Genomic DNA, 26,151 nt, shown 5'->3' with positions numbered 1-26,151 from the left:
CACACACACACACACACACACACACACACACACACACACACACACACACACACACACACACACACGCTGAGATCAGAGGCTGAGCTTTCATGCTTCGACACAGATCTTCCCCCAGCCGTAGAGGAAACTGTGCACTGATATGCGATAGTGGATTTTCAAAATACATTTTCTTTCAAAATAAATTAGTAATTCAGTTGTTTTGTACCTCATAATTCCAACTTTTGGTTAGTTCTTCTGTTGTTAAAAATGATGGGACTAATGTGGGATGGGAGAAAAATAATCTTACATTTAAAAAAAAAAAGAAACAAGAGAATAAGACATAACAAGTCTTATTTAATAAGACATTTTAACAAGACTTTCATCCTCAAACTGTCATCAGAGGTTACTTAGTCCTTATCGCTCTGACCTCCACTTTTACACAGCTGCTAAAGTTGCTGGGACTGAGCTAAAGGTCAGATTTTATTTGGCCCTGATGGTGTTGTTGCATGGCCTCTACATTCAAAGGATTCAGGACGGAGGCTTTGAAGTTTTATGCGTGCATCAGGTCTACGACTCCTCTCTCGGCATAATGGTGTCCATAAAGAAAGACAACTTTGGTCTCGTAAGCGGGTTTATATGTTTAAACTCTGAAAGATAAAGGCAACCAATAAAGTATACTTGTTTTAAAATATTGCTCTGTTAAAAATAAAAATGTGGGTTGTTTAAAGGAACATTGGTTATAAGTGGACACATAGTGAGCAACCAACAACACACCCACATCTCTGATCATATATAAGCTGTCAAGAAAAAAGCATTTTCATCACATTTTGAGCAATTTATTAATTGTATTGTCAGTGTGTTGACTTCAGATTCCTCCGGTAACACATGTAACAGTAGTTTGGTTAGAATTAATATGTCAACGTTACAACGATTCTTTTAAAATTGATTCAAAGTCTCCATATTGTGATAAAATGCATTTCAGATGTGGGGTTCTTTTCCAAATGTTGCCAATATATGTTTGATATTTTTTGGTCTTATTACAGTATATCACTAGCTGAGCTTTTTTCAAAATAAAAGACATAATGGTACAGTGTCTCAGTCTTTATATAATCAATACAGTTTCTAGTGGTTTTTCTATATTGCATGTATCTAACTGTAAAAATATATTCTCAAATAAATAAATATATAACATAAATATATGTACCTAAAATGAATAAATAAATTTTTACACTTTTTGCTCTTTATAAACAGGTCTAGACACAGGTAAGAAAACAAAAACATGAATTCCTTCAAAGTCCTTCTAAACAAACTCTCTGACACAATACGCAAATTAAAAGTACCATTTCATGATCATACAGATTCCCACGGACTCAGCTGTCGTCCCCATCTGACCAGAGGAGATGCTCCCCGATCATTCAGCTCCGTTTCCCATTCATCTCCTATTCCACGCAGGTACTTTTTAGGGTCGTCTGGCCTCTGAAACAAACAGCCCCCTCATGCCGAGCGTGCAGACATTCTAGCCCGTCTTCCTGGCTGCTGAGAGATGGCCCGTGCATTCCTAGAAGAGGCCCTGATGCCTTTATCCCTGCCGGTCAGCCAGCCTGCACCGGCCACATCTTTGCCTGCGTCCCTCTCCTCTTCTCTGCTGCCCTGCCTACCAGGGCTTTAGCAACTTCCTGAACTGGACCCGGCCTCCGGGTCTCAGCTGTGTCCCAGGATATCCCTGTACAGCTCTGGCACACGATCAGGGTCCACAGGCCTGGGCAAGAAGTGTGTAAATTTCTGATGCCGCCTGGATTTAGTCCCATCCCTTGGTGTCCCGTCTTTGTTTAATGCCACAAAGTAACGCGTCCCTTTGTCTCCGTGTTTGTAGAGGTTGGAGGAGTACGTGTTGTACCAGTTCTCCTCAAACTGCTCCCTGAAGACACATTCAGCTGTGAGCTTCTCCTGAAAACAAAGGGTAAAACATAAGCGAAGACCTGACTTGTGATGCAGCAATATAAAAAAAAAACTAAAAAATGTATCATCCTGAAAATCAAATTCTCCAAATAAAGAAAAAAGCTACTTGTGGTCAAAAATGAGGATTTGGGCGACATGAAGCTGATACTTACAGAACCATACAGCTCTCCTTTGTCGTTCATCCCCAGATAGAGTCCACTGTCCACCCCTCTAATGCTTATCAACCCAACAGCAAGGCTTATGAATTCCAAAATACCTGGAGAAGAATAACACAGTTGTTCAGTACAGACTTTGAGAAAGATGAAAGAATATTATCAAATAATCTCTAATTCTAATAATAATCAACTCTGGCAGCAGCCTATTGGCACAATTTTATCATTAACAGAATTCTATCATATTATTATTTTCATCATTCTTATTCCCTCTTGGTGCTGATTATTTATTTTATGTTATTATAACTGTTGGCCACTTTCTATTCCCTTATATTCTTTGCTTCCAAAATATATGAGAAATAACTGTCTCAGTATTTACCAAAACGGCTGTGGTCCTTCCTCGTCCCTTGCACTGTGCCATCCGGAAGTATTTCCATATGGAAACCAGTTCTGCAGTATAACTGTCTCCTCCTGAGAATCCCTTTGAGGTGCGTTAAATCCGCCGCGGTGCTCCGGGACAACCTGTCCCCAGGTATGAGGTGTTCCCCCAAAAGCGTCGGATTGTCCCCAAAAGGGGTCAGGAGGAAATGGGACCCGACCTGTGCGACACCATCGATGCCGTGCAAGACGCCTCCAACTTCCCCCAGAGCAGCAGCAGCAGCCATCGCGTCAAAGCTCAGCGGGTAAAGTTCAGTGAGGAGGTCCGGAGGGAGCGCTCTTGCGTAGTAGACTACCTGGTCGCCGCTGTCACTTAATGCATGTTTACGTCCACCTCCTCCGTTACTTAGCGCATGTACCCGTTGCGCAAGGACACGCGGGCGCGCAGACTTCTCTCCCCTGACATGAGACACTCACCAAATCTTAGCTGCTGGCTGCACCGATTTCTCCTTTTTCTTTTCTTTCTTTTTTTTACCGCTGCGTCTTCATCAGTTGGGGGGGTGGGCTGCAGTCGCTGCTCAGATAGCCCTCGTGTGCATACCTGTTCACAGCTGTGATGCCTCAGTGGAGCCGTGGAGCATTCATAGCAGAAGCAGATTCAGTAGTCAGGGCTGAATAAACGCTGCAGTGCAGGTACAGGAGCTCCTGGAGGGTTTGCGCTCAAAGTTGCAGGGGTGGTGAGGCAGGTGCAAAGCCACAGGACTAGTAATGGGCGGGGCTGTCACAGTTCAGACGTGCCCTGGCAGGGATTTTTTTTCCCTTCTCCTAAGGCATAAAATAAAGAGAGACACGGGGGGAGAGAGTAGATGGTGGGCTGTGGTAAACTGCATTTACATCACTTAAAATTCTAACTAAATCTATAACCACAACTATATATATATATATATATATATATATATATATATATATATATATATATATATATATATATATATATATATATATGGCACTTTAAATCAACCCACGATACATGAGAAATGTTCTCAGTGTCTGTTTCTATGTTTCTCCAAAGATTTCAACATTTCCTTCACTCTCACGAATTTGACGCCCTGTAATCCCAGAGCGCCTTGAAATACCCACGGCATGTCTCGCGAGCTCGGAGCAGCACGCGGCTCGAGCTCGAGCTGCTCTCTGCTCTTCGCTCTTCGCTGTACGTGTGTGTCATCGGTTACGGCGCTCGAGTGTAAACAACGATGGCTGCCCTGCGCAGGCTTATCCCGTTATTCACTAACAACTTTAAAACGGGGACTCTTACGACGCGGAAACAACAAACGTCCTCGAAGGCGACAAAAGCGCTGAAAGTTGTCGCCGCTGGAGCGTGCGTCACAGCCGCGGCCGGTGCTGCTTATTACTGCTGCTCGTTTGTCGGTAGGCGCTCCGGGCTGAAGAGCCATGTCGAGGCTCGACTCTTTCATCTGGCGTTACCATCAGTTTCAGCCACCGATAAGGTACAGTGGGGACATTTGACAAGCTGCGAGGATACAGTGACAACATTCAGCTCATGTACAGTCTGACAAAAACATTTCATCACTTTATTTTCAGTTTTTCCTCATATGAAGATAGGCTAACAGTAATGGCCGGGGCATCTTCATGTGTAACACAATTACCTAGCCCACATCATATCGTGCACGTGAAACTACAATAACGTTCATGTGTTGTCGTCACTATATGGAGCTCTCCCGACCTATGGTGCTGAAATGACAAGATGGTGACCTAATTAATGCCATAAGTGAGGGTCTTGTCTGCTTTTTCTGCATAACTACTAGGCTACTTAAGAAAATTTTAATAAAATACATATAGTAGGTATGTATACATTATATTGTATTTACGTTAAGAGTCTGGACAAATAACAGAAACACCTGACTACATAGGCCTAATTTTATCCAATAGGATAGCCTGTCAGTATTTGTAGCTTTGTGAAGCTCTTAGTGTACGTTTTTGTTCATACTATGTTACAGTTTCTTTATTCAAATGAATTGTCAATTTCGAGGCCGTACCTAATATGAGATGTTCCTATTATTTCACTAAGTATCTACGGAGTTGGACACACCACGGCTACAAAAATGACCAAGCAGGGCTCCAACTGATGAATGTTTTCATATATTATTTCTTTAAATAATGATTAATTGTTTAGTCTAGAAAACACAAGACACTATTAACATCACAACTTTCCAGAGCTCAAGGTGACATGTCCAGGTTGCTTGTTTTGTTCAAGCAACAGTCCCAAACCCAACGATATTCAATTTTCAGTATATATAGCCTGTATACAGTATATATAACAGAAAATCAGCAAATCTTCACATTTGAGAAGCTTAAACCAGAACACAGTGCATCTATTTTAGAGCAACAATGTCGATGAATCTATTAGTCATTCTAAAGATAATGAATAGGCAACCTTTTGGATAATTGATTAATCATATAAGTCGTTCACCAAGCAAAATGCGAAACATTCACAGCTTCCAGGCTCTCTATTTTACATCATTGTAAAGATTTAGGGAGGTTTTGGACTGTTGGTTGGACAAAACAAAGTAGGATTTTTTTGGCACAATCAAATTGATTAATCGAAACAAACTGATAGATTAATCCTTAGTAGATAGAAAATCCCGCACACTGACCATTACGCAAGCAATAATTTATTAGAAAAATACAACGTTTCGGTCTCAGACCTGATGAAGGTCTGAGACGGCGTATTTTTCTAATAAATTATTGCTCATAATGTCAGTGTCGGATTTCTATCTACATTTTAATCTGTTGCCTTTGATCATATCCTACGCACCTGCCCGACAAAAGAGGTGTGCAAAAAAGTTTTTTTCACGTTGCATAGATTAATCCTTAGTAAAAATACCCATTAGTTGCCGCCTTAGAGACCAGGAAATATTGGCATTTTGTCTTGAGATATGTTACTTATTAATCAGTTATTCAAAGTGTTGTTGTTAGATTTGCTTTCAATTGATTGACTAATCATTCCAACGCTACTTATTATTTTTACACAGGTTTTTGCAGCACTAATGTAATTTTGTGTCAAGTTTTTCGTCCGCCCCCTGCACAATGTGTATTTGGTCCTTATTATCATACGTAGCAGCACTTGTACAGTTAGTATCTTTGGCTCAGACGTGTGCTGACATTGTTGACAGGATATTCATAGATTACATGGGATGTAAACAAACATTAGGTTTGCACACTTCTAGCTACAGAAGATTACTTATGTAAGTTTTATACAGTATGTGCGGCTGGGAGGGAGGAAAGTTTGACTGGTGTCCACAAGCAGCAGGAATTCAGGGACACAGGAAACTGGACACTGGGACTTGGCGAGGGGCTGACATTTGATGAGAGGTGAGGGTGGTTAGAGGGGGTTTAATGGTTAAGCAGAGGGGGGCACACATTCCCTGGGTGTTTGCGCTGTGCCCAGTGGAGCTGGCACTGTGCCACCTGACAGAGAGATCCACTCTGTCTTCACCAGTACGGCCTTCTGATCTGGCTGGGTTTGAACAGTTGTAGGGACATTATCTGGTGCACAGGGATGAAAAATAGGGCTGACATAACATGCGCCCCATTACTGAATTAAACATGGACCTCTTTGTTGTTCCATGTGAGCGAGGCTTTTCGTGACAAGAAAAGCTTCCGTGGATTTCATAAAAAGCATCTTTCAGACGGTATTATCACTGTTGAGATGATTTGCAATATTTCATGATGGGGTGTGTGTGTGTGTGTGTGTGTGTGTGTGTGTGTGTGTGTGTGTCTGTGTGTTTACAGGCCCGGAGCTATGGTCTGGATGATGGAGATGTGTACATGTCGTCCTATGAAAACAGATTTCGCCTGTTCAGTTCGGTGGAGTACGAGGGCCAGCTCTACATGACGCCACTCAACTTTATCGAGTCCGTCACTTTGAATGAACCTAAGAGTGAGTCCGCTCCTATTACTCAACTTTCCACAATACTAAACATCCTTGGATTAGGAGGGGAATCATTATTGATGTTTAGGGCTTTAACAATTATTCAATTAGTCCATTGACAGTTTGCCTATCAGTGAATTATTTTAGCTTCTTAAATTGGAGGGTTTGCTAATTTTCTATTTCATCTTGGTAAATTGAATGTTTTTGTGACTGTGGACCGGTGATCTGACATAAACAACTTAATGAGGTCACCAGCTAAAAACTATACACCTGTATTTACAGTATATATAAACAGCAGTGTTTCCTCTATGTTAATTTTGTAGTGGCGGCCCACCATGGCAACATTTCTGCCACCACGGTATCAGAAATAGGGCTGTACAAAAAATGTAGTCGCGGTTGCCTTTTAAATTATCCTGCCGCTCACATTGCAATTTAACAACAAGTAGAACTATTCAGAGGTTATTGGGCCCGTCCAGTTTAACTCCACATATTGTTGTGTTGATGGAGTTTATTGTCAACACGTTCGCTTTCTTCCGAGTCGACTATTAAATGACCAGCTCCACCAAAAACGTCACTGCGGTGGGTCCGTTCTAAGTTTAGACCTGTTGTAGATGTTAAGCGCCCTATAGTTCCTCAAAAAATACAGTTCAATCACAACTGAAAATATGCCTCATTGTGTGTGAATAGAGGTGAATAAATATATATATTTGTTTGTGTTGCAGCGAAGTGTCAGTTCCGTTTCATCATGAAAGTGTCAACCCTAAGGGCATTGTTCTGCTTTTTCTGTCATTTTATCGATCAAACATTTTATCAGTAGATTGATCAATAATGAAAATAATTACCCACACATCTGAGGAACCTTATGATTATGATATAGAAAGTGACGGAAAATATTGGTGTTGTCAATTCAGAGTCATCGTGCCTTTCTCTGTTTTCTCTTTACAACTGAGATGAATGTGATGAATGGATTCAAAGGGGACATGCATAACTTGAAAAGGAGACGGGATGCCTGCTGCAGTGTAAATAATTTGAAGCAGTCTGGACTTTGTGTTTGACCATTGAGCGTTGTTCGGTCCTGCAAACTCTGCCCCCATAGTCCCTGGGCCATAAACGTTCTGTCCCCAAAGTTAACTTTTTTGGGGTCAAGAACTATATTTAGACCATGGTTTCTCTTGTTGAAACACAAGTTCTTGAGTCTGAAGGTTCCTGGTTCCTTAAACGTTCCACCATGAAACCAGGCTAATTCAGTATTTCCAAATAGCAGAGAACACAGGCTCTGATGTGATTTCAATAATAACTACAAGACTTTAGTTAAATGTGTTTAAAAACTTTGCTATCAATCATTTTAGAGAAGGTGGCAGCCCATTTTCCTTCATGCAGACTGTAAAAGTGTGCTGCACTGCAGACGCTACACTGCCTCTGTAATCAGCCGCGTTTGGCAGCAGCCATTTGCTTAATTACACCTCCGTCAACTCATCAGATAAACCCCCATCATCCTCCAATTACTTGGGGATTGAAAAAAGTCCCAGTGTATTTTTTCCTGGAACATTACAATTTGTTGAGGGCCCGTGGAGTCAGACATTAGGTTGTGGCTTGAAGAGCTTCAGTCATAACACCTGCATAAAGATAGACATCTTTACCGGCAACCCCACTTTTATGGCTCATTTATGTGGCAACAAACTCGCAGAGACCAAGAGAGACCAAACAACTGGATGTCATAAATGTTATGATAATACATTCTGATTACTGTGATTGATTATGATTTAAGGTGTGTAGCCTGCTGTAATGTTTTGGACATGTCTTTAATGGCTAATGAGGAAGGTAAATAAGGGCCACTAATGTATAAGCATACTGTGTGTGTCATTGTTCTCTGGAGGCTAATGTGTTGCAAAATAGTAATCATGGTGTTTTATGGTTATATTGTGGCTGTAAAAAGAAAGAGATGTGTTTTTGCCATTCTTGTGCATGTTAAGGAAGGCCTTTCACAACTGAGGGTTTTATTTCAGACACCACATGAAGCAGAGGATGCTGGAGTTCTGGCCATTTAGAAGTGGACCATTAGAGTCAAAACTTAAAGTGCTGTCATGTAAATTATTCATATCACATCCATAAGATATGTTTACGAAATCATCAAATACATGCTCACATTGAGGACATCACGCTCACTCAGGCACCTCACTTTGGTGGAGAGCAAGCCATCACATGGCACTCATAATCCTAGCTTTAGACACAGGCTCTAAAATGTGTCAGTGGAGGGTTATTGTCACTGTTATCGATGTCATTTTCCCAGCCAGGATAAAAAGTGCTCTTTTTTTTTACAACACCTCCATCTTATCTTCTGCTTTATTGAGCATCGGAATGCGTTCATGGAGATACACAGCTTTTGTTTCTGTCCACATAAACACCTGTTTTCACTTTTGTTTCTCGGTTTTACATTCCTAATATAGAATTCATCATTAAAAACTAATTATTAAAAGTCACCATTGGTTGAAGACATATTCAGATCCTTTACTTAAGTAAAAGTACACGGTGAAAATACGGCACTACAAGTAACAGTCCTGCATTCCAAACCTTTCTTAAGTAAAAGTATGTGATTATTATCAGTAAAATGTACTTAAAAGTATGAAAAAAGTATTGATTGTGTAGTAAAATGGGTTTCACTGTTATATCTGATGTTTCTGGATTATAATTCCTGCTGCATTAATGTGTATGTTGCATTTTACTGCTGTAATGTTTGTGTGATGTTTAAGGTTGTGCTCATTGCAACTCCTTTATATACTGTTGGGTAGTTTAATCTACAGCAATGCATCATATTCTATAAGATCATCATGTTTGTAGCGTCAACTTTTCATGGTGTCAGAAAAACAGCCCTGTTTTCAACTTTGTGGTGATGTATTTTCCAGCTGATCCAACTGACTTTTTTAAAGACTTTTGGAGAATGTTCTCAACCCATAAAGGAAGGCTTCATCCTTCAGTTCATCAGATTTGTTTTGTTATTGTTTTCACTGGACAGGAAGGGGATGAAACGTTTTAAGAAGTAACTAAACGCTGTCAGATAGATACAGTGCTGTAAAAAGTACAATATTTGCCCCTGAGATGTAGTGAAGTAGAAGTTTAAAGTTGCATAAAAGTGAAATACTCAAGTAAAGTATAAGTACCTCAAATTTGTACTTAAGTAAATGTACTTATTTACACTTCACCACTGTCCAAGTCACACATACTGTATCTCATGCACTAATTGTTAACCTTGTTTTGCTTAGGGAGGAGAGCATGGAAGTCCCTCACAAAACAGGTGAGTTGTTCTGTCATCAAAGTGCTTACAGAATCTCCTCTGCATTACTGTAATGCCAACAAATGCTGTGATTACTCAGGATTTAAAAATGAATGAGTGATTTGGGATTTTCTTCTATTCTTTCAGGACTTAGACAAGATGCTGGCTGATACTCCGCCTGTTTGGAAAGGATCATCTAATTTGTTTCGAAATCTTCGCGAACGAGGTAAAATAACCCACTCTGTGTATTACAGCTCTACACAAACATCCGTTGAATTTAAGTAATTCCCCTTTATGCTTTTTTTTTTAAAGGCCCTCCTTGCTCAGAGTGTGCTCCGTTGTGCGTGTCAGCCTCGTATAATTCAGAGTAGTAAGTGTGTTGTAAATACTTCATCTTATCTCTCCCTCCGGTAACATGCTGTAGATTTATTCTCAGGGAACCTCTGCAGGAGAGAATGGTCCATTGATAATACACATAATGATCCGACCCAGTTTCTCTAATTAAAAAAACGCGATAACTGTGAAGATTCTTGGAAGGAACTATATCATTTGGTACTAATTATAGGAAAGTAGAAATTTTGTGCAAAGAAGTTATTCATTGATTTTTGGAAACTTTATTGTATTGTATTATTGTATTACTTACTTGGCGATGATTAGACTTGAGTAAAGTTTTTGCATCATTTTGCATCCTAAGTCTCCATCGAACCTTAGACATGAAGGATGAAAATGCTTCCTACTGCTAATGACAGTATGTTATTTACTCCTCCTGTGCAATATACCATGCACAATAGAAATACTTAGAGCTGAAACAGTCGGATCAGGGTCAAATATTCGATTAGTCGATTGACCGAAAATGAATTGGCAACCAACACAGTTGCAGTTTTCATGTGAATCTCACTTTACTTGAGAAATGACTGCACTCTTCACCTGCAAACCTCAAATCATAGTAATGTTGCATTAAGAAAATGAAGTTGAGTGTGTGAGTGAAGATCTTTTTACCCATATTTTTCCCACCTGGGACCTCATTGGGTCATACGAGCCAGTGAAGCATCAGATCTTACTGTTCTGCTCTCTCCTATGTTGCTTTAGCTAAGTGCCAATGCTGGGATTTGGGGCTTTTAATCCTGCTGTTAAACGTTGCGGCTTTGTCAGGGAAAAAAGGACTGGATTGATCTGTGAACAAAGCGTTGCTTTAGAGAATGAGGGAGCTGTTTGAACCCAGCTATGTCGAGGCATGTCCCACTGGCCACCCCCCTGATCACCACGGACATTATGAAGCCTAAGAATGGCATTGGATTACATCTCCGGGACTGCCACTCTGTATGAAGTGTTTCTGTGGAATTCTTTGTATTGTCTAACAACATCTACTTGAGCTCCAAGGCTGAGCTGCAGGGAGGAGGAGGAGGAGGGGTGGGCTCCCTTCAGGAGTGAAGGTGTGTGGTATTGGTGAAACATGGCTGGAATCTTAAAAGTTTTTTCTCTCTTCAACCCATTTAAGCTTTAAAGGCTTTGAAGCTAGAGATCTGTTGTCATTATACCTGCCAAACAGAGACAGCTGGGATGACAAGAACTTTTTTTAGATGTTTAATGGCATGCAGCACTAATTCTCTTTTCACACCTCAGTTTGTACATGTTTCACTTCCCTATATATCATCTTGCTAGCAACATTTGTTCCAGCCTCAAGAGGAAAGCAAAAATGACATCTTTGTTTGCCAGTTTAGTTTTTTCCTCTTGAGTGTTCCTCTCGCTGGAAATATCTCCCTGCAGCAAACCCCGTACCTGAAGTCTTTTCCCATAACACCCAGAGCAGTCACCCAGAACTATCTGAGCTCGATTCTCTATCTTCCCAAGCAAACAAAAGCTTGGGAATGCTTTCAGCGTCAGAGGGGAGAAGCCTCCTGAGTCGATTTAGATGTCTCCTGACACTTACTCTTCCCCTTCTCCGTGTCACACAACAAAGGGAGCTGAAGGACGCGACACAAAACCTGAATCGGCCATTCTCAATCAGTGACAGATCACTTGAGAATGTATTACACCTTGTTACCCAAACACGATCAGAAGCCGTAGGCCTTAAATTTGTTTGGGTTTGTGTCCAGATCGGTCAGCTCAGTTGTAAAGCCTGTGTTTGTGTGATGGGAACACCAAGCATGAAGTAAAAGGCACCTTTTAAGATGTTATCAGTGAGCGCGAGAAGATTACTCTTGTCTGAAGGCGTGCACTGTTTCTTTGGATGGCTTATTCATCTCGGCCGGATGACTTTGAACATCTGTAAACACCTTCGGCTAACGGGTTAATGCTGTTTGATCGTCTTGTGTGGAAAAGGGTACATTTCGGTTTTTGTTTCTCAGCTTGACACATTTTCCTCTTTTTCCAGGTATCCTCAGTTACACAGAGTACCTCTTCCTGCTCTGCATTTTAACAAGTGAGTATATAACTGACTTACGAAAAATGATTTTGAAACACATTTAGAGATTAAAATGTGGCTATCCAATGTAATTCATTTTTGTTTGATTGTAGAGCCCCATGCAGGCTTCAGGATTGCTTTCAACATGTTCGATGCAGATGGCAATGAAATGGTGGACAAAAGGGAGTTCTTGGTGGTATGAGCCATATCTTGATAATCAGATATAGTAATTAAATACATTTGGTCTGATTATGTTACATTCTGCATAGTAACTTTTCATCTTCTCACCAGCTGGAAGAAATTTTCCGTACGAAAAAGCACAGAAAGGAAGTTGCTGAAGACGTGGAAAGATTTGACCAGAAGGTATGATTTGTTTTCAAATGCCTTTTAACGGTTATTAAAGCTGCTATAATAAATATTTTTTATATCAAGAATGGACTAAATGAGTATGTGTAATGCGTTATGAACCCACAGAGAGTTATCGCTACTTTTGGATTTGGTGTAGACTAAAACACAGCTAAAAGACTGAATATTGGACTTACAGTTGTCAGGTGGCAGAAACACGACTTTATATTTAACGCTAATGTCTGCTAGATGTGTAAATATAATATATAACGGTTTGCTAACACCTGTAACAAGCAGCTAGGTCTGCTGCCCCCCAAGAGTCCAAAAAATAAATAATTAATTTGGCCATTTGGGCACAACACTGTTTACACAACAAGGACATAGTATCACTGTATAAAGTTGATATGGCATGCTAGTGCTAGTTGTCTATTTACACATCCAGCAGACACAGAGCAATATCAGCATCCAAGTGGAGTCATGCTTCTTCTCTGTTTTAATCTTCACTAACTCCTGAGGGAAATATCTTTCTTTAGCTGCAGTAAATAATGCGCCGTGTTCACTGGCTAGCCGCTAACTGTGTCTGTCTGCCCTTTGGTGCTGGGCCGCTAGTGCACAGTGTATTTTTCAGAGCTTTTTTACTGAAGAAAGTTGCCTGTTACATCTTGAAGAGAGGATGATTAGATTGATGAGAACAAATCAAAAGAGTAAAATTTTGGGCCAGAAAACCAAAACAATGAGCCGAAAGAAGCTAAAATGCTCTGTAGAGCTGACAGGGACTACCTCATGTGATTCTCTTTGGGTGTATCCCCACGAGTGATACCTTTCATATTGCACACAATTCTTTGATCCATTGTTAATAATAATAAAAAAAAAAGATTAGTAGCAGCTTGACGTTGATCTGAATCTTAAATTTGAACCATTGTCTAGCATGACAGGGTTCTGTGTTCCTAGAGAGAACACAAGCTGCACAGAGGTGAATGTGGTCATACGGGGTAAAACATGCCTGAGCCTCTCATCTCTTTAGGGCTGTCTTGTGCCACATGCAGGTGGATGTAAACAGGCAGGGCTTAGTGGAGCGATAACAGTGACTCTTTGAGGTCTTATCGCACAAACACAACATGGAGGAGCTTACTCTGCCGGGATAAATGTTAGCATCTCTGGACAGTCTTGCATTAATCTGAAGCCCGTATAACCATCAAAAAGATCATTAGAATGGGTACTCTAGATTTGGAAATATAATGATGCTTTGCAAGAAGACAAAGTTGAGGAAGAAGACTCTGGGTGCACTCACAAAGCTTAAGACTATGAATAAGAATCTTGGAAGTCATGTCGTATAAATTTCAACAATGACTTAAAAACAAATAATCGACTTCAGACTAATTTCCAACCATCTTCCTGTTCTAAACTCCTTTGTGAATTATAAATGAATCTTCTCTCTCTGTTCTCCTTTATTTCAGAGCCTGCAGCTGTACGGTCAACCCAAATCCCAGCCGCACAGTGTATGTATTGTTCTCTTTCCCTGAAGGAAAATGAACTGTTCTGCTTGTTGCATGTATTTTTGGCATGCGCTCTTCCTAACCTGACAACCATTTTTTTTACACACAGAAAACACAGATGCATCTCAGGAGCTGACACCACCCGTATTTGTGTCTTTTAACACCAGATAACCTCATTCATATTCACTGGAATTGAAATACACTGCTGTGTACTTGAACATTATCTGACATATTGTCTTTGTGTGTGGTAGTGCAGATGATTTATGTACCCAGCTTTTGTCAGCGTTGGGCGAGAGATTCCACTTCAAAAAGCTCTTACCTGAAGACTGACAACATTTCGTCCGGACCCCCATGTTTTATTTTTACAGTTTCTTGAGGAGTGGTATTTGAGCTCAGGTTACCTTTTGTAATGGGTTTGACCATGAAGATGCCAGTCAGCGAGGAGAACTGTGCAAAGCACTCAACACACACACATAGAGCCCACAGCTAACAGAGGCACAGACCCATCTGTTTGAAGACTTTACCTTTAGGTGTGTCTTTTTTGTTTTGATTTCTTCTGTAGGTATCTTTTCAGCAAAAAGTTCAAAAGTCAAATCTTTTCAAAAACACATAACAAGTATGTCTTCATTGCTGCGGTTGGGCTTTCCCCAGCACATTCTAATTACAAGTGTATCAGGATCTTTTCATTGGATGAGATGGGAACAGCGTGGTGCATTAAAGAGTTGTTCCGTAATTAGCTGTGGGATCATGTCGTAAATCTCTCTCTCTGGTGAAAAGCGATGAGGCGCAGAGGAAGAGCTGTTTTATCAGCCGTCTCACATTCCCCCTCAGACTTGATAGATAAAAAAAAAAAAAGTTGATAAGATAAATAAATATTATGAAATGAAGCAAGCCATACTTAAGAACACGTGTCGGCGGCGGCTGGCTGTTTCTGGTTGGCTGTGTGCTGATATTGCTTTAGAATGAGGTGATATCGAGACTTGAGAAACATCTAGACTGAAGACATGATAGGTTGAAAAAACAGGAGGAGAGTGAGAGGCACCAACGTGGTTTGGTTTATAACTGGGAGTTAGAAATAATAGCTTTTCTTAACTACTCAAGACAGATTTCCTGTGATCTTTTCATTGCACATGACACCCATTACAAGAACATTGTTGTTGACAGTTGTGTTTCAGCGTAGCTGTAGTTTTAGTTGTCCCACAGCAGATGGGAGAGCAAAGGCAGCAGTGTAAACTGTAATAATGATAATGATTGGTTAATCCAAGATCAGGAGCCTGACCTCATCGAGAAAAAAATAGCAGAGAGTGGCTTCTTTGTCCCAGACAACATTAAGCAGGAAATGTGTTGACCGAGTTTTGTGCATTTAACTGTATTGGTAAAATCTGCACCAATAACTTTTATATTTAGTTCGAAGGTATTTCACAACAGTAGGTGAAAGGTGTCTGAAAACATGCATTTATGTCTCAGCTTAGCATCAAATGATGATGTATTTGGTGGATTCAGTTACATAGGTAACCTGGCATGAATCACCCTTCTGCTCTCACGCCCTGCATGCTTTGGACATGAGTTAGCTGTGTTGGCCTGTGTTCCACCAAGAGGCTGCATGCATGGCTGCAGAGCAGGCTCACGTCAGGGCTGATGGGCCTCTCAGATACACCGGTGTCAGCCCCAGTCTGTTTCTGCCTGGATGGATGGATGCCATGGATGACAGTCCGTCTCTCCCTTTGTCTCTGACTTTTTGTCCTACTGCTACATACCTGTCTGTCTGACTCTTCATCTTCTTTCTAGTCTGTACATCTACGTCCACCTGCCTGCCTCAGTGTGTCCATGTTTGTCCATCTATCTTCCTTCTCCTAATCTTAGTAACATGTGCCAGATATATTTTGTCTTCTAACAGCTGTGCTTCAACTGCTGCCGCAGGTTTTTAAAAAAGAGAGTCAGCATGTGGAGGCCCGGGGCATGTGGGATGTTCTCAGACGTGGCACAAGTCAAGTTCTGTTTTCTGATCTCACTGAGGTAGCCATGACCTCATTACTTTGGTTATACAGTAATACAATGCACCAGTTTCTGACTGTCCGTACTGTACGTTTCATGTTAGCACTGTGGATATATGCATATTCTTGAAAGCAAGAGTAAATTCTCACTAATATTTCCTCTGTAGCATGTTTAATGAATCTGTTGCATGGCACATGTATCGTGCAAAAAGGCTGTTTGGTTTCAGCCCCAGTGAAAGATTAACCATTAACTCTGATTAATTATTCAATAGCAGAACCTGGGTATGGCTATTAACTAACATATTTACTTCAAGCTTTCAGCATGGTTAGATAAATGTCATTGTTAATGTTTACCTGGTGTTACCATGATACACTTGTATGTTAGAAAACAGCTCATCCAGGCTGCTTAAACTGCGATTTTGCACAAATGTACTCAATGTCTTGCTTGATATTTAAAGCTATGAGGATTCATAATGCAGCAATTTCTTCCCCTTCTGATAGCATGTGGATGAAAGAAAAGAGACGACGCTGCTGGTGCATTTCTTTGGGAAAAAAGGCAAAGCCGAGTTGAAATTTGAAGACTTTTACGAGTAAGTTGAAAGATAGTTTGTCTGCTCTGTGATAAATCATGGTGTCCCTGAGAAAATGATTATCTCACAGTATAATATGGCAATTAATCATTTTCATACCTCCAGCAGCTAAACCCTTTAGTGGTTTTGTTTGTGACCATGTTAAGTGTTCCTTTGAACATGTGAGTATTCTGGTGGTGGCGTTTCCTGTCAGCAGTCTGTCTTGCTCCTCCAGGTTCATGGACAACCTGCAGACAGAGGTGCTTGAGATAGAGTTCCTCTCCTACTCCAAAGGCCTGCCCACTATCAGCGAGGAAGATTTTGCTCGGATCCTCCTTCGCTTTACCAAAGTGGACGACGTCAGCGAGTATTTGGAGAACGTGCGCCACAGCTTGCCGGACGAAAAGGTGTGCTGTGTTTTCCCTTCAGATTTGTCATCACGTTATCTCTGACAGTTCCCAAAAAGGGTAGACAAAATAACAGTAACAGCTCACAATATGATGTAATCCAATACAACATCAAAAACTGCAGGCGAGATCAATCAACTCTTCTCTTCAGCATTATGAGATTCACAAAGGCTGTAGGACTATCAAATTGTACATTGTATTGGTGTTCAGGATATTTTATCCAACTCGTAACCTTTTCCTTCCCAAAGTTCCTCACACTCACTTTGTGGCACAGCCCGCCACCAGCTAACATGCTAAATAGACATATTGAAAGATTGAATGGATGAAAATAGGTTGATAGGTTTTCGGTTAAATTACGTGTTGGAGCTTATTGACAACCAACCGTCTGACTCCAGGAAGTCACGGAGTGATTAGCGCAACACCTGAAAAGCACCGTTGTTACTCTCTGCTCCTCACCATGGGGCCTCTCCGCCCAAGTAGCAGAAGTAGCAGTGCTTCGCCTTTCTGAGAATATAGTTCCCAGTATGTATACGATTAGAAGATGGCTGTGTCTCATCTGACCTTGTCTCATGTGACTATACAAATCACAGCATGTAAATAGGAAAATGTTGTCGTTATTTTGTCACTTATTGGGAGCAGTAGGCTAGATGGAGCCGGTTACCTCCAGGATCTGTGCTAAGCTAGGCTAGTGGTGGGTGCATCAGACAGCGTTACGACACGCAAGGAGATGAGAAGGGTATGTATGGACTTATCTAACTCTGGGGGATACAGGGAATAAGACAAAGTCCCAATAAGTCAGCGTGTTCCTTTAAATGAATTAGTAAGCATTTCACAGCCTTTGAAGCAACACAAATTTGGCCTTAGGGTCAGGTAATGCTCAAACAGAATTAGTTTGGAACTTGTTCGGCTGTCATAGAGACGTTTAGATATGAGATCAACGGCACACATTCAAGGTATTCTTAGTGTTGCACTCTGTAGTTTTGTGTAAGTATGGGAGTATTTTATTCCTCTGTTTCTTTTAGTACCGCCCTGTGAATTAGCTGTTGAGTGAAGCATCCTCATTTAAGCTTTAATTTGTTTTTCTCTCATGGCACGCTGAAAAGACACCAGCAGCTCATCAGCCACCTCGAGTAGCCTGTTGCGAGATCTCTATTGACGATCAAGTGGGTCTCATCATTAGGCTAAGAGATTTTTTATGGCCCTCACCTTGTTAAAACAGCAAAGCGTCACAGATTAGTCATTACTCCATTTGTTAGACTGTGTGTGTTGCCTGTTTGGCGAGGCTCCCGGCAAGAGAAGGAGCTAGTAGCTGCGGGTCGGTTGAGTGGAGATCAATGGGCTCAGTGTTTGAGTCATCAGCCAAGCCTGAGATGTTTGGGGATTCATCACTTTTGTTGTTTTTGTTTATTCAAGTATCAGGTTAATCTGCTTTAGAAAAGTCTGCAAACGGCCTGACCTCTTCCCAAAAGCTACAGTCCTTCCCCCCGCTGCCGACAGCTCAGCGTGTCCATACTGCACAGGGAAAATCCAGCAATGTATACTTTGTCTGTTTGGGTATGTTATCTATCTGATGGCTTCAAGGTCCCACACACACTAAAGGATTCCCCGCAGGATGAAAGGAAGCAGATTATGTGTTGTGTGAATTGTAGCACTATCCTTTGCTGGAGTGTTGACACATGCAGCCATTTGCTTTATGTGGCACTTTATGATTTCTCATGTTGCATGTTTCACAAGCTTTATGTTTCATAAATAAAGGCTGTGTTTTATTGTTGTCATATTTTTTTGCAGGGAATCACCTTTGAGGAGTTCAGGTCCTTCTTCCAGTTCCTGAACAACCTGGAGGATTTTGCCATCGCCATGCAAATGTACAACTTTGCCAACCGTTCCATTGGTCAAGGTAAAGTCTCACAGTTTGCAGTCACATTATGGTGGTACAACACTTTAAATTGAGTCACTGGATAGTTTAGTTTTCAGGGAGTTTCACTATGTTTCCTCTGTTTGCATTGAGTTTATCAATAGAGGTAAGCAAACCATCCAGGTGACATCAAATCTTTTGATTTTGTCTCAAGCAAAACTCCTTGAAAACCAAACAATCTGTCTAAATCAGACACGTAACTATCGGTAAGCAGGGTAAGCGGTGCTTACGGGCCCGGACCAATCAGGGGCCTGGACTGGAAGATATTGATTGACAGCCGGGGCCCCCTATCACATTTTCATTACTCGCGACAATCCCAGCAGTCCCACGTCCACTGTGACAGCCAGTGACCAAGCGGGATAACGGGTCAAATTCATTTCCTTGTTTTTGATATGAAAACGAGACCGTGGATGAGACACGTGTGTGACTCGAACATCTCACATTTACCAACAAAACGTACAGCGAAAGACCATGCAAAACATTTCAGACCGTCCTGCCAACCTGTATACATTTTAACATCAATGAACGCTGTAACGATTTTTCTCTATAAAGTCGCTGAAAGCTGCTGCTGTTTCAACACTGTCGTCTCTCTGCAGCAGGCGGGGCTGCTCCGTTCCCCCTGCGACTGACGTGCGCACGCTCACACACACACACACACACACACACACACACACACACACACACACACACACAAACACACACAATCACATACGGTGGATGCAGGAAAAACCACAGATGAGACGACACGATGACCTAAATTGAGGACAGTTACGCTCGTTATTGTAAGTGCAATGATAAGTTAAAGTCCAATAAGTACTTTATCAAACTGTGTGAATGTGTGTGCCAGGCCAGGATAGGATAGGACATTAACTAACAATGTAAAGATCAACAAGCCACTGACCGTGACAGATATGTTCATATTTGATTCATTCAATACATTATTATTTTTTGTCTGAAATCCACCAGCCATTTTCATATTATACCAACATTTGTCAGCATCCTGAGCCTTTTTGGTAAGGTTCCTAGGAAATCTCAGCCCACAGTAATTAATTAATAGTAATAATTATTATTCTCCCCAAAACAAGTTTCCTTTTTATTTTTAAAGAACTATAAAAAAAAAAAATCACAACTTTTTTTGCAACTTTCACTGCATCTCGCAACTTCATTGCAACAAACAAACAAAAGACATCGCAACTTTTATCGCAGTTCTTTACAAAAGCTCCCGCGAAATCAGGCGTTTTGGGCCGCAACAATCTCAAAAAAAGGCCACGAAATCCTGGACTGACTGCCCTTGTGTGTTTTTTCATGTGTCATGGTGCACATTCACCAGTGTTTTTTTGTTGTTGTGGTGCGCGTAGGCAATCCTGATGTTGTCAGTCATCTCATCTCTTATATGCTGTGTCGTCATCACGTGCTGTAGTACGGGGGCCCGCCTTGATAATCCTGTTTAAGGGCCCGGTGTTGGCTCGTTATGCCACTGGTCTAAATGTCTGTTTAATGGAAGTAATAATATTAATATTGGTAGCAAATACATCTGTAAAACAGACCTTTTACCCTATCATCTGTTTTTCTTCACTTTCAGAGGAGTTTACCCGCGGTGTCTACGTTGCTACGGGCATCAAGCTGACCCGCCACTTGGTCAACACGGTCTTTAAGATCTTCGACGAGGATCGCGACGATAAACTCAGTCACAAGGAGTTCATTGGCGTCATGAAGGACCGGCTGCACCGCGGTGGCGGGGTGAGACAGCAGAGGCCACTTAGATGCCATCTATCTCTCTTTTCTGACTCTGAAGGTGACAGAGGTGTTGGTGTCTGGACACCAGCATCGACAGCTACTTCTTAATGTGTAATCTGTCGGGGTGGATAGCACACACAGAGTCAAGTCAGATTTAACAGGGTGAGGGACTGAAAGGCAAATATGGGTTGATGCTGAGCACAGAAGTGTGTGTTTATTTTCAAAAAGTACTTTAACACAATTAGGCCTACTTAAGCAACTGTTAGCATCACAAACACCACCCCTCCGGTTTAATTACAGCTTTGAGTAAGCACTAATTATGTCTCTTATTTCTTCAGGTGGTAGTTTACCACCCACCCCCCACCCAAGCCATAATTTCTAAATTAGACTCCTGAACCTTTTTATTACTGAAACAAATCTCACCTCTGAGCTGGCAATTAGTGATTTTTGTGAAAGTATACTGCCATCTAGCGGCACATCATGAAAATGGTCTTCTCACAGTATTCCCCCTCTCTCTCTCTCTCTCTCTCTCTCTCTCTCTCTCTCTCTCTCTCTCTCTCTCTCTCTCTCACACACACACACACACACACACACACACACACACACACACACACACACACACACACACACACACACATTCACAGGGCATCAGAGTGGAGGAGAAGTTCACCTCTTTTAAGTCCTGCATGAAGAAGGAGCTTGCAGGCAAATAGGTAAAGTATGCTGTCAGCATTCTCTGTTAAATGGGGGAATATATATATACTACTATATATATATATATATATATATATATATATATATATATATATATATATATATATATATATATACTAACACAACTTAATGCGTTTCCTAACAGCGTTTCCCAGGCACACTATACCAGTCAGTCTTTTGAGATGTGGGTTGGGGCCCACACTGCTCGCCCACAGCATTGAGTTACACTGTAATATTACCGCCTGATCAACTGCCACCAGATACCAGCTTAAGTCTGCATACAGGAGCAGTGAGCAGTGCAGTTTAAAGCCGTATAAATGATTCAAAGGAAATGCACCTCTTGGGAGAGTGCTTGATAATCTTAGAAAAGGACTTGATCTGGATGTTTTTGCAAACAGTGCCGCAATATGAAAAATGTCTATTTTGAGAGAAAAGAGAAAAACTGCCCCCATTCTCCTTCATTATTGATCATTATTTGATTATATGAAAGTGCAATGAACTTCAGTACCGTTTTTTTATTTTCTGAAATGTGTGTAACCTTGTGAACAGTTAAAAGGAATAGTTCAACATTTGGGGAAATGTGTTTTTCTCTGTCCTGCCAAGAGTTAGATGAGAAGATCAGTACCCAGTGGTATCAGTCTTCTCATCTAACTCTTGGCTAGAAAACTGATAAGTGTGTTTAACCAAACGTTGAGCTGCCACAGCAATTTAAATGTTCTACTATTTATGATGATTGTTTTACACTCTGCTGTCAATTTCAATAATTTCAACAATAATAACCTGTCTGCCTGTGCTGGCAATACTACCCCTGCTAAGTTTTGGATTAAAGTAAAAGATAAAAAAGAAAAAAAGATTGCAAAAAAGATTGCTAGATGCTGTTTGTATGCTGAAGATCCACAGCTGTGGTCACTGACTGCAGAGGACCCAGATTTGTTTCTGCATACTTGCAGGACTACTGCTGCACTCCATGACTGTTTGATTAAGAGGTGCAAGAGTTTTTGTTTCTCTGTAGTCTAATGTATTCTTGTTTCTCAGTATATACAAGAAATAATTGAACTGCAGTTCTGTTGTAAGAACAATGCAGACGATTCGTAGCAGTGTATTGGTCAACATTTACAAAGTGTCATGCTGGACTTGTATTGATCATTCTCTCTGTTTTGTCACCAGGTGAAAATCCCATCATCAGTGCATGTCTTAACTGGACGAGCTGTGCGTCCTCTGTGCTCCCTATCAGGACAGAAGGGTGAACGCTTGTTGCGGCATTTTATTGCACTATGTTAGAAGTTTTTTTAAATAAACAGAATGTGGCACAAACAGGATGTGGCCAGCCTAATTGGAAGCTGTTGCAAACAAACAAGAATGACCTGTTATGAACCTAAATCCATTTAACACAATGTTGCTGGACTCTAAATTGGAGGAAACAGTTTGTGTAACTGTTTTTGCCAGACATTGAACTATTTATTGATTCATCTACTTGTAAATATATTTATTAGTTTAAGATTGAAGAAAACTGATTTGATTTATTTATCTAAAAGTCCAACATTGTCTTATTACTGCTCTGCCAGTATGTGCGGTTCAGTTTTATTCTGCTTTTGTTCCCGAGCTTGATTCTGTACGGCGGCAGCATTGCTCACATACTTAGTTCTTCTATTGGTCCTGCAGCCCCCTGCACAGATCAGCTTAGGACAGCAGCTCCCCTGCTCCTTCCTCCTCCTCCTCTTCCTCCTCCTCCTCCCAAAGCACTGCAGCTAAAATCCTCCAGGATCCCCCAGAGCCAACAGGCCTGAACAAACTCACTCAGTCTGGGGCTTTTTCACTGTTTAACTACAGGCAGCTAACAGTGTTAATCATTTCTTAGCTAGTACAAAACAAGTGCTATTTCCATCCCACTGGCAGGAATGACCTCTTTATAAACAAAAATGTAAAATATTAAAGCCATATGTTTGTTCCACTCCTGGGACAATCCGCTTAAATTAGCTTTAAATGACCTTCCCTTTATGCTCTATGAGAGTTTACACTCTTCTTATAGAAATCCTCACTTGTACTACTGAACATGTTAATGTGGAATTCTTGATGACTGGTGTTTCCTGGTGTAATATTTGCTTCGGGTGGAGTTATGTACTGAAAAAAGATAAAATGTTACATGCTGTAATATTAACAAAACTTATTTCATTTAGGTTGTTTGGATTAGTTAGTCTACCTCTGTAATGGTTTTGGAAACTTCTTTTAAATCAGGCCCTGACTGTTACACTGTTACACAGATGCATTTATAATGACATGGTACAATAAATATCATAGAAAATATTTGGATTCTTGGTTATTTTGTGCTCCCTGTCTTCCTCTGTCTCACACAGACATGCCAAGTCAGCTAATAAACTGTGAACTGTTCACATCGCCCTCACAAGGAACACGGCGGTTAACCTTCTTTGATGGCAGCAGCACAGAAGAATAAGTGAGCTGTTTTATTCTCAACCTGAAGGCAAATCATTAACAGTATTAATCGTAAGAAACCTGAGGCTGTGTGGGTGTACAAGATTTTACTCAGCTTTAAATGATTAATTCAGCAGGGAATTCTCCCAGTGCTCCCGATTAGCCGATCCAGGCCTGTCCTGAACCTCTTGAAGTAAGATCAAGGAGTTCATCAAAGACTAAAAAATGCCGAAGATATAATGTAAAGTTGAATTACAATGTTCATCCATTCACTCTCAGACATTAAATCCTTTCAGGTTTGTTAAATAGGATCTTATTTATCTAAGTGATCCAGCACTACCTTGTGTCATTACAGGCTAATAGCAAACCAATAGAATTAGTGTTTTGTGACCTGACACTATGTGGTTATTGTAATATTGAGTTCTTTTTTCATTATAGCTAAATTAAGTAAGTAAGTAAAGTTTATTTGTATGGAACCTTTCACTGATAAAAATCGCAAAGTGCTTCACAATAAAATGTAATACAACAGATTAAAATACAAGAACATTTAAATACAAATAGAAAAGATAACAAACAACCATAAAAACCCCTTGACTAACTAAAAGGCTGCTTGAATAGCAGAGTCTTCAATTGCTTTTTAAAAGATTCGACAGAATTCACACAACGTAAAGAGGGAGGCAAGACATTCCACAGCCTAGGAGCCACTGCTGGGAATGATCGATCCCCTCTAGTTTTAAACCAATAATAAATAGCCTCTGACCTAATGACTTCAGACTACGGGTGGGAGTACGAAGCTGTATCAAGTCAGAGATGTAGGGAGGAACTTGACTGTGCAAGACTCTAAAAGTAAGGTGCAAAAGTAAAACATCACTGATACAATTTTCTGAACTCTGCCTGTTAGCAAGAGAAAGGAAAATGAATGGGTTGCACTTGTTTGCCCATCATATCCCTGCGTTGCTAATAATTTTACCACGGACATCACATCACCCACCCGTGTTGTGTGAAAGTACTGGTAGTTTTACCCACTATTGCCCAAGTTTCACTTTGGCACTTTCCTCTCAGTGTGAAAAATCCAGTTCATATCAACAGAAATAACCTTGATGGGGAGTTTGAAGAGGTATTTCAGCAATTTAGCAATGGACTTCCATAAGGTTGTGGGACTTACAACGCAGATTCAAAGAAAGAAAGAAAGTGATGCAGCAGAGGTGGAGATGTCTCCACTTTAACAGGGCATGTTATGGATGAGACTCAAAAGACACTGGATCCTACATTTCCCAAAATGCAACTCAATAATATATTTCATTAGACCCTCCCTGTCTGGTTCTTAAAAAAAATATTAAGTCTCAAGCCCAAGCTGAAATAGATGATGACACCATGGTGGTTATTTTCTTAGACTTCTCTTCAGATTAGAACACATTATACAGTCTGTATGACAAGTAAATGTAAAATCAGTGACGTTCCCCAAAGAGGACTCAGTTGTAACATTTCAAATCTTCCCAGATATTTATAAAGGTCAAAAAAATGCTTTTTATTTATTTACTTATTTTGTAAAGTATAGCCTTATAGATGCAATAGAAAATATGTATTTAGTGATAAAAAAAAATCTAAACTGGTGATTTGGGGTCAGTATCCTATTTGTCAGATTCGGACACCTTTTTGCTCAGTAGGCTATTTAAATTAGTTTTGACATTTTACTGAGCTATCTGTCCTTACTCCAAGAGTGGGATGTGCATATTGTGTTGCATATTGTTAGTTTGCTGCAGCGCGCCACCCACGGAATTGGCAACAGGTAGCTTAATTTCTTTTAATTAAAACAGCATTCATAAAAAAAGACCTTTTCCATCACAAAGTAGCAGATAATGTGTGATATGTGACAGTTAGTATTCAGCTTGGCAGGTGAGCTAGTACAATGTGTAGCCTACTCTGCAATATCTGCAGAATATTTTGCAGGTGCGGTTGGCCGTGAAGCAGCAGATGCAGGTGCAGACCTCTAGTTACCTAAACTGAAGGTAATGGGAAAACACAATATGCTATCGACACCTCTGACACAAGCAAACCATAGTATATCGCCTGTAAACAGTAATCGGACCGATAGAGTTTGATATTGCCACATGACACATCCAAAATATAATATAAGAAGATATAATATTAAGAATTATTTGGAAGAAAAACAACACTTCTTTCTTTGAAATAATAATAAAAAGTGCTTCGTCTTGCCTTTGAGTGCAAATAAAACGGACTCAAAAGCATTTAGTGCGTGTGCCTCTGTCTCAACACTCTCGAGTGAGAACCGTCTGCTTTACAGTCACTGGTATGAACTTATTGAACCCATCTGCTCGCGGTGGGGAAAAAAATATGCCAGGCTTGCAGCATCCCGCGGACGTCATGGCAACCTGTGGGGAGGCAGAAGGGGCGGCGCTGACTCTGTGCGCGTCTGTGCATAGTGTGA

The 26,151-nt window shown here is 40.7% G+C and overlaps 2 protein-coding genes across 4 annotated transcripts; one reads left to right on the top strand and one right to left on the bottom strand.

Moving 5' to 3' along the window:
• Positions 1 to 799: 799 nt before the first annotated feature.
• Positions 800 to 3,689, bottom strand: fgf20b (fibroblast growth factor 20b). 2 transcript variants are annotated; one of them, XM_039812829.1, is made up of 4 exons: positions 3,609 to 3,689; positions 2,470 to 3,293; positions 2,091 to 2,194; positions 800 to 1,926 (listed from the first exon to the last, which is right to left on the bottom strand). In XM_039812829.1, the coding sequence occupies exons 2-4, from the start codon at positions 2,753 to 2,755 to the stop codon at positions 1,681 to 1,683; spliced, it is 636 nt and encodes a 211-aa protein (XP_039668763.1). In that variant the 5' UTR covers positions 2,756 to 3,293; positions 3,609 to 3,689; the 3' UTR covers positions 800 to 1,680. The 2 variants fall into 2 exon arrangements, with proteins under 2 accessions (XP_039668763.1, XP_039668762.1); XM_039812828.1 differs by lacking the exon at positions 3,609 to 3,689 and having other exon boundaries at positions 2,470 to 3,330.
• Positions 3,623 to 23,576, top strand: micu3b (mitochondrial calcium uptake family, member 3b). Of its 2 annotated transcripts, XM_039812820.1 has the most exons (15): positions 3,623 to 3,976; positions 6,282 to 6,429; positions 9,681 to 9,712; positions 9,839 to 9,917; positions 12,066 to 12,113; positions 12,209 to 12,291; positions 12,387 to 12,458; positions 13,898 to 13,939; positions 15,857 to 15,952; positions 16,432 to 16,520; positions 16,735 to 16,906; positions 18,695 to 18,803; positions 20,404 to 20,561; positions 21,203 to 21,271; positions 22,440 to 23,576. In XM_039812820.1, the coding sequence occupies exons 1-14, from the start codon at positions 3,722 to 3,724 to the stop codon at positions 21,269 to 21,271; spliced, it is 1,452 nt and encodes a 483-aa protein (XP_039668754.1). In that variant the 5' UTR covers positions 3,623 to 3,721; the 3' UTR covers positions 22,440 to 23,576. The 2 variants fall into 2 exon arrangements, with proteins under 2 accessions (XP_039668754.1, XP_039668755.1); XM_039812821.1 differs by lacking the exon at positions 15,857 to 15,952 and having other exon boundaries at positions 3,624 to 3,976.
• The last annotated feature ends 2,575 nt before the right edge of the window (positions 23,577 to 26,151 follow it).

The sequence above is a fragment of the Perca fluviatilis genome, chromosome 10 (assembly GCF_010015445.1).
Source record: "Perca fluviatilis chromosome 10, GENO_Pfluv_1.0, whole genome shotgun sequence".
NCBI classification, from domain to species: Eukaryota; Metazoa; Chordata; class Actinopteri; order Perciformes; family Percidae; genus Perca; species Perca fluviatilis.
This window is presented reverse-complemented; position numbering and strand designations above follow the sequence as displayed.

Coding starts and splice junctions, on each gene's coding strand:
- fgf20b (XM_039812829.1), bottom strand. CDS start 2,755: ATGGCTGCTGCTGCTGCTCTGGGGGAAGTTGGAGGCGTCTTGCACGGC. Junction 2,195..2,469: donor GAAGGACCACAGCCGTTTTG/GTAAATACTGAG, acceptor ATTCTTCTCCAG/GTATTTTGGAATTCATAAGC. Junction 1,927..2,090: donor AAGGAGAGCTGTATGGTTCT/GTAAGTATCAGC, acceptor CTTTGTTTTCAG/GAGAAGCTCACAGCTGAATG.
- micu3b (XM_039812820.1), top strand. CDS start 3,722: ATGGCTGCCCTGCGCAGGCTTATCCCGTTATTCACTAACAACTTTAAA. Junction 16,521..16,734: donor AAATTTGAAGACTTTTACGA/GTAAGTTGAAAG, acceptor TTGCTCCTCCAG/GTTCATGGACAACCTGCAGA. Junction 18,804..20,403: donor CAACCGTTCCATTGGTCAAG/GTAAAGTCTCAC, acceptor CTTCACTTTCAG/AGGAGTTTACCCGCGGTGTC.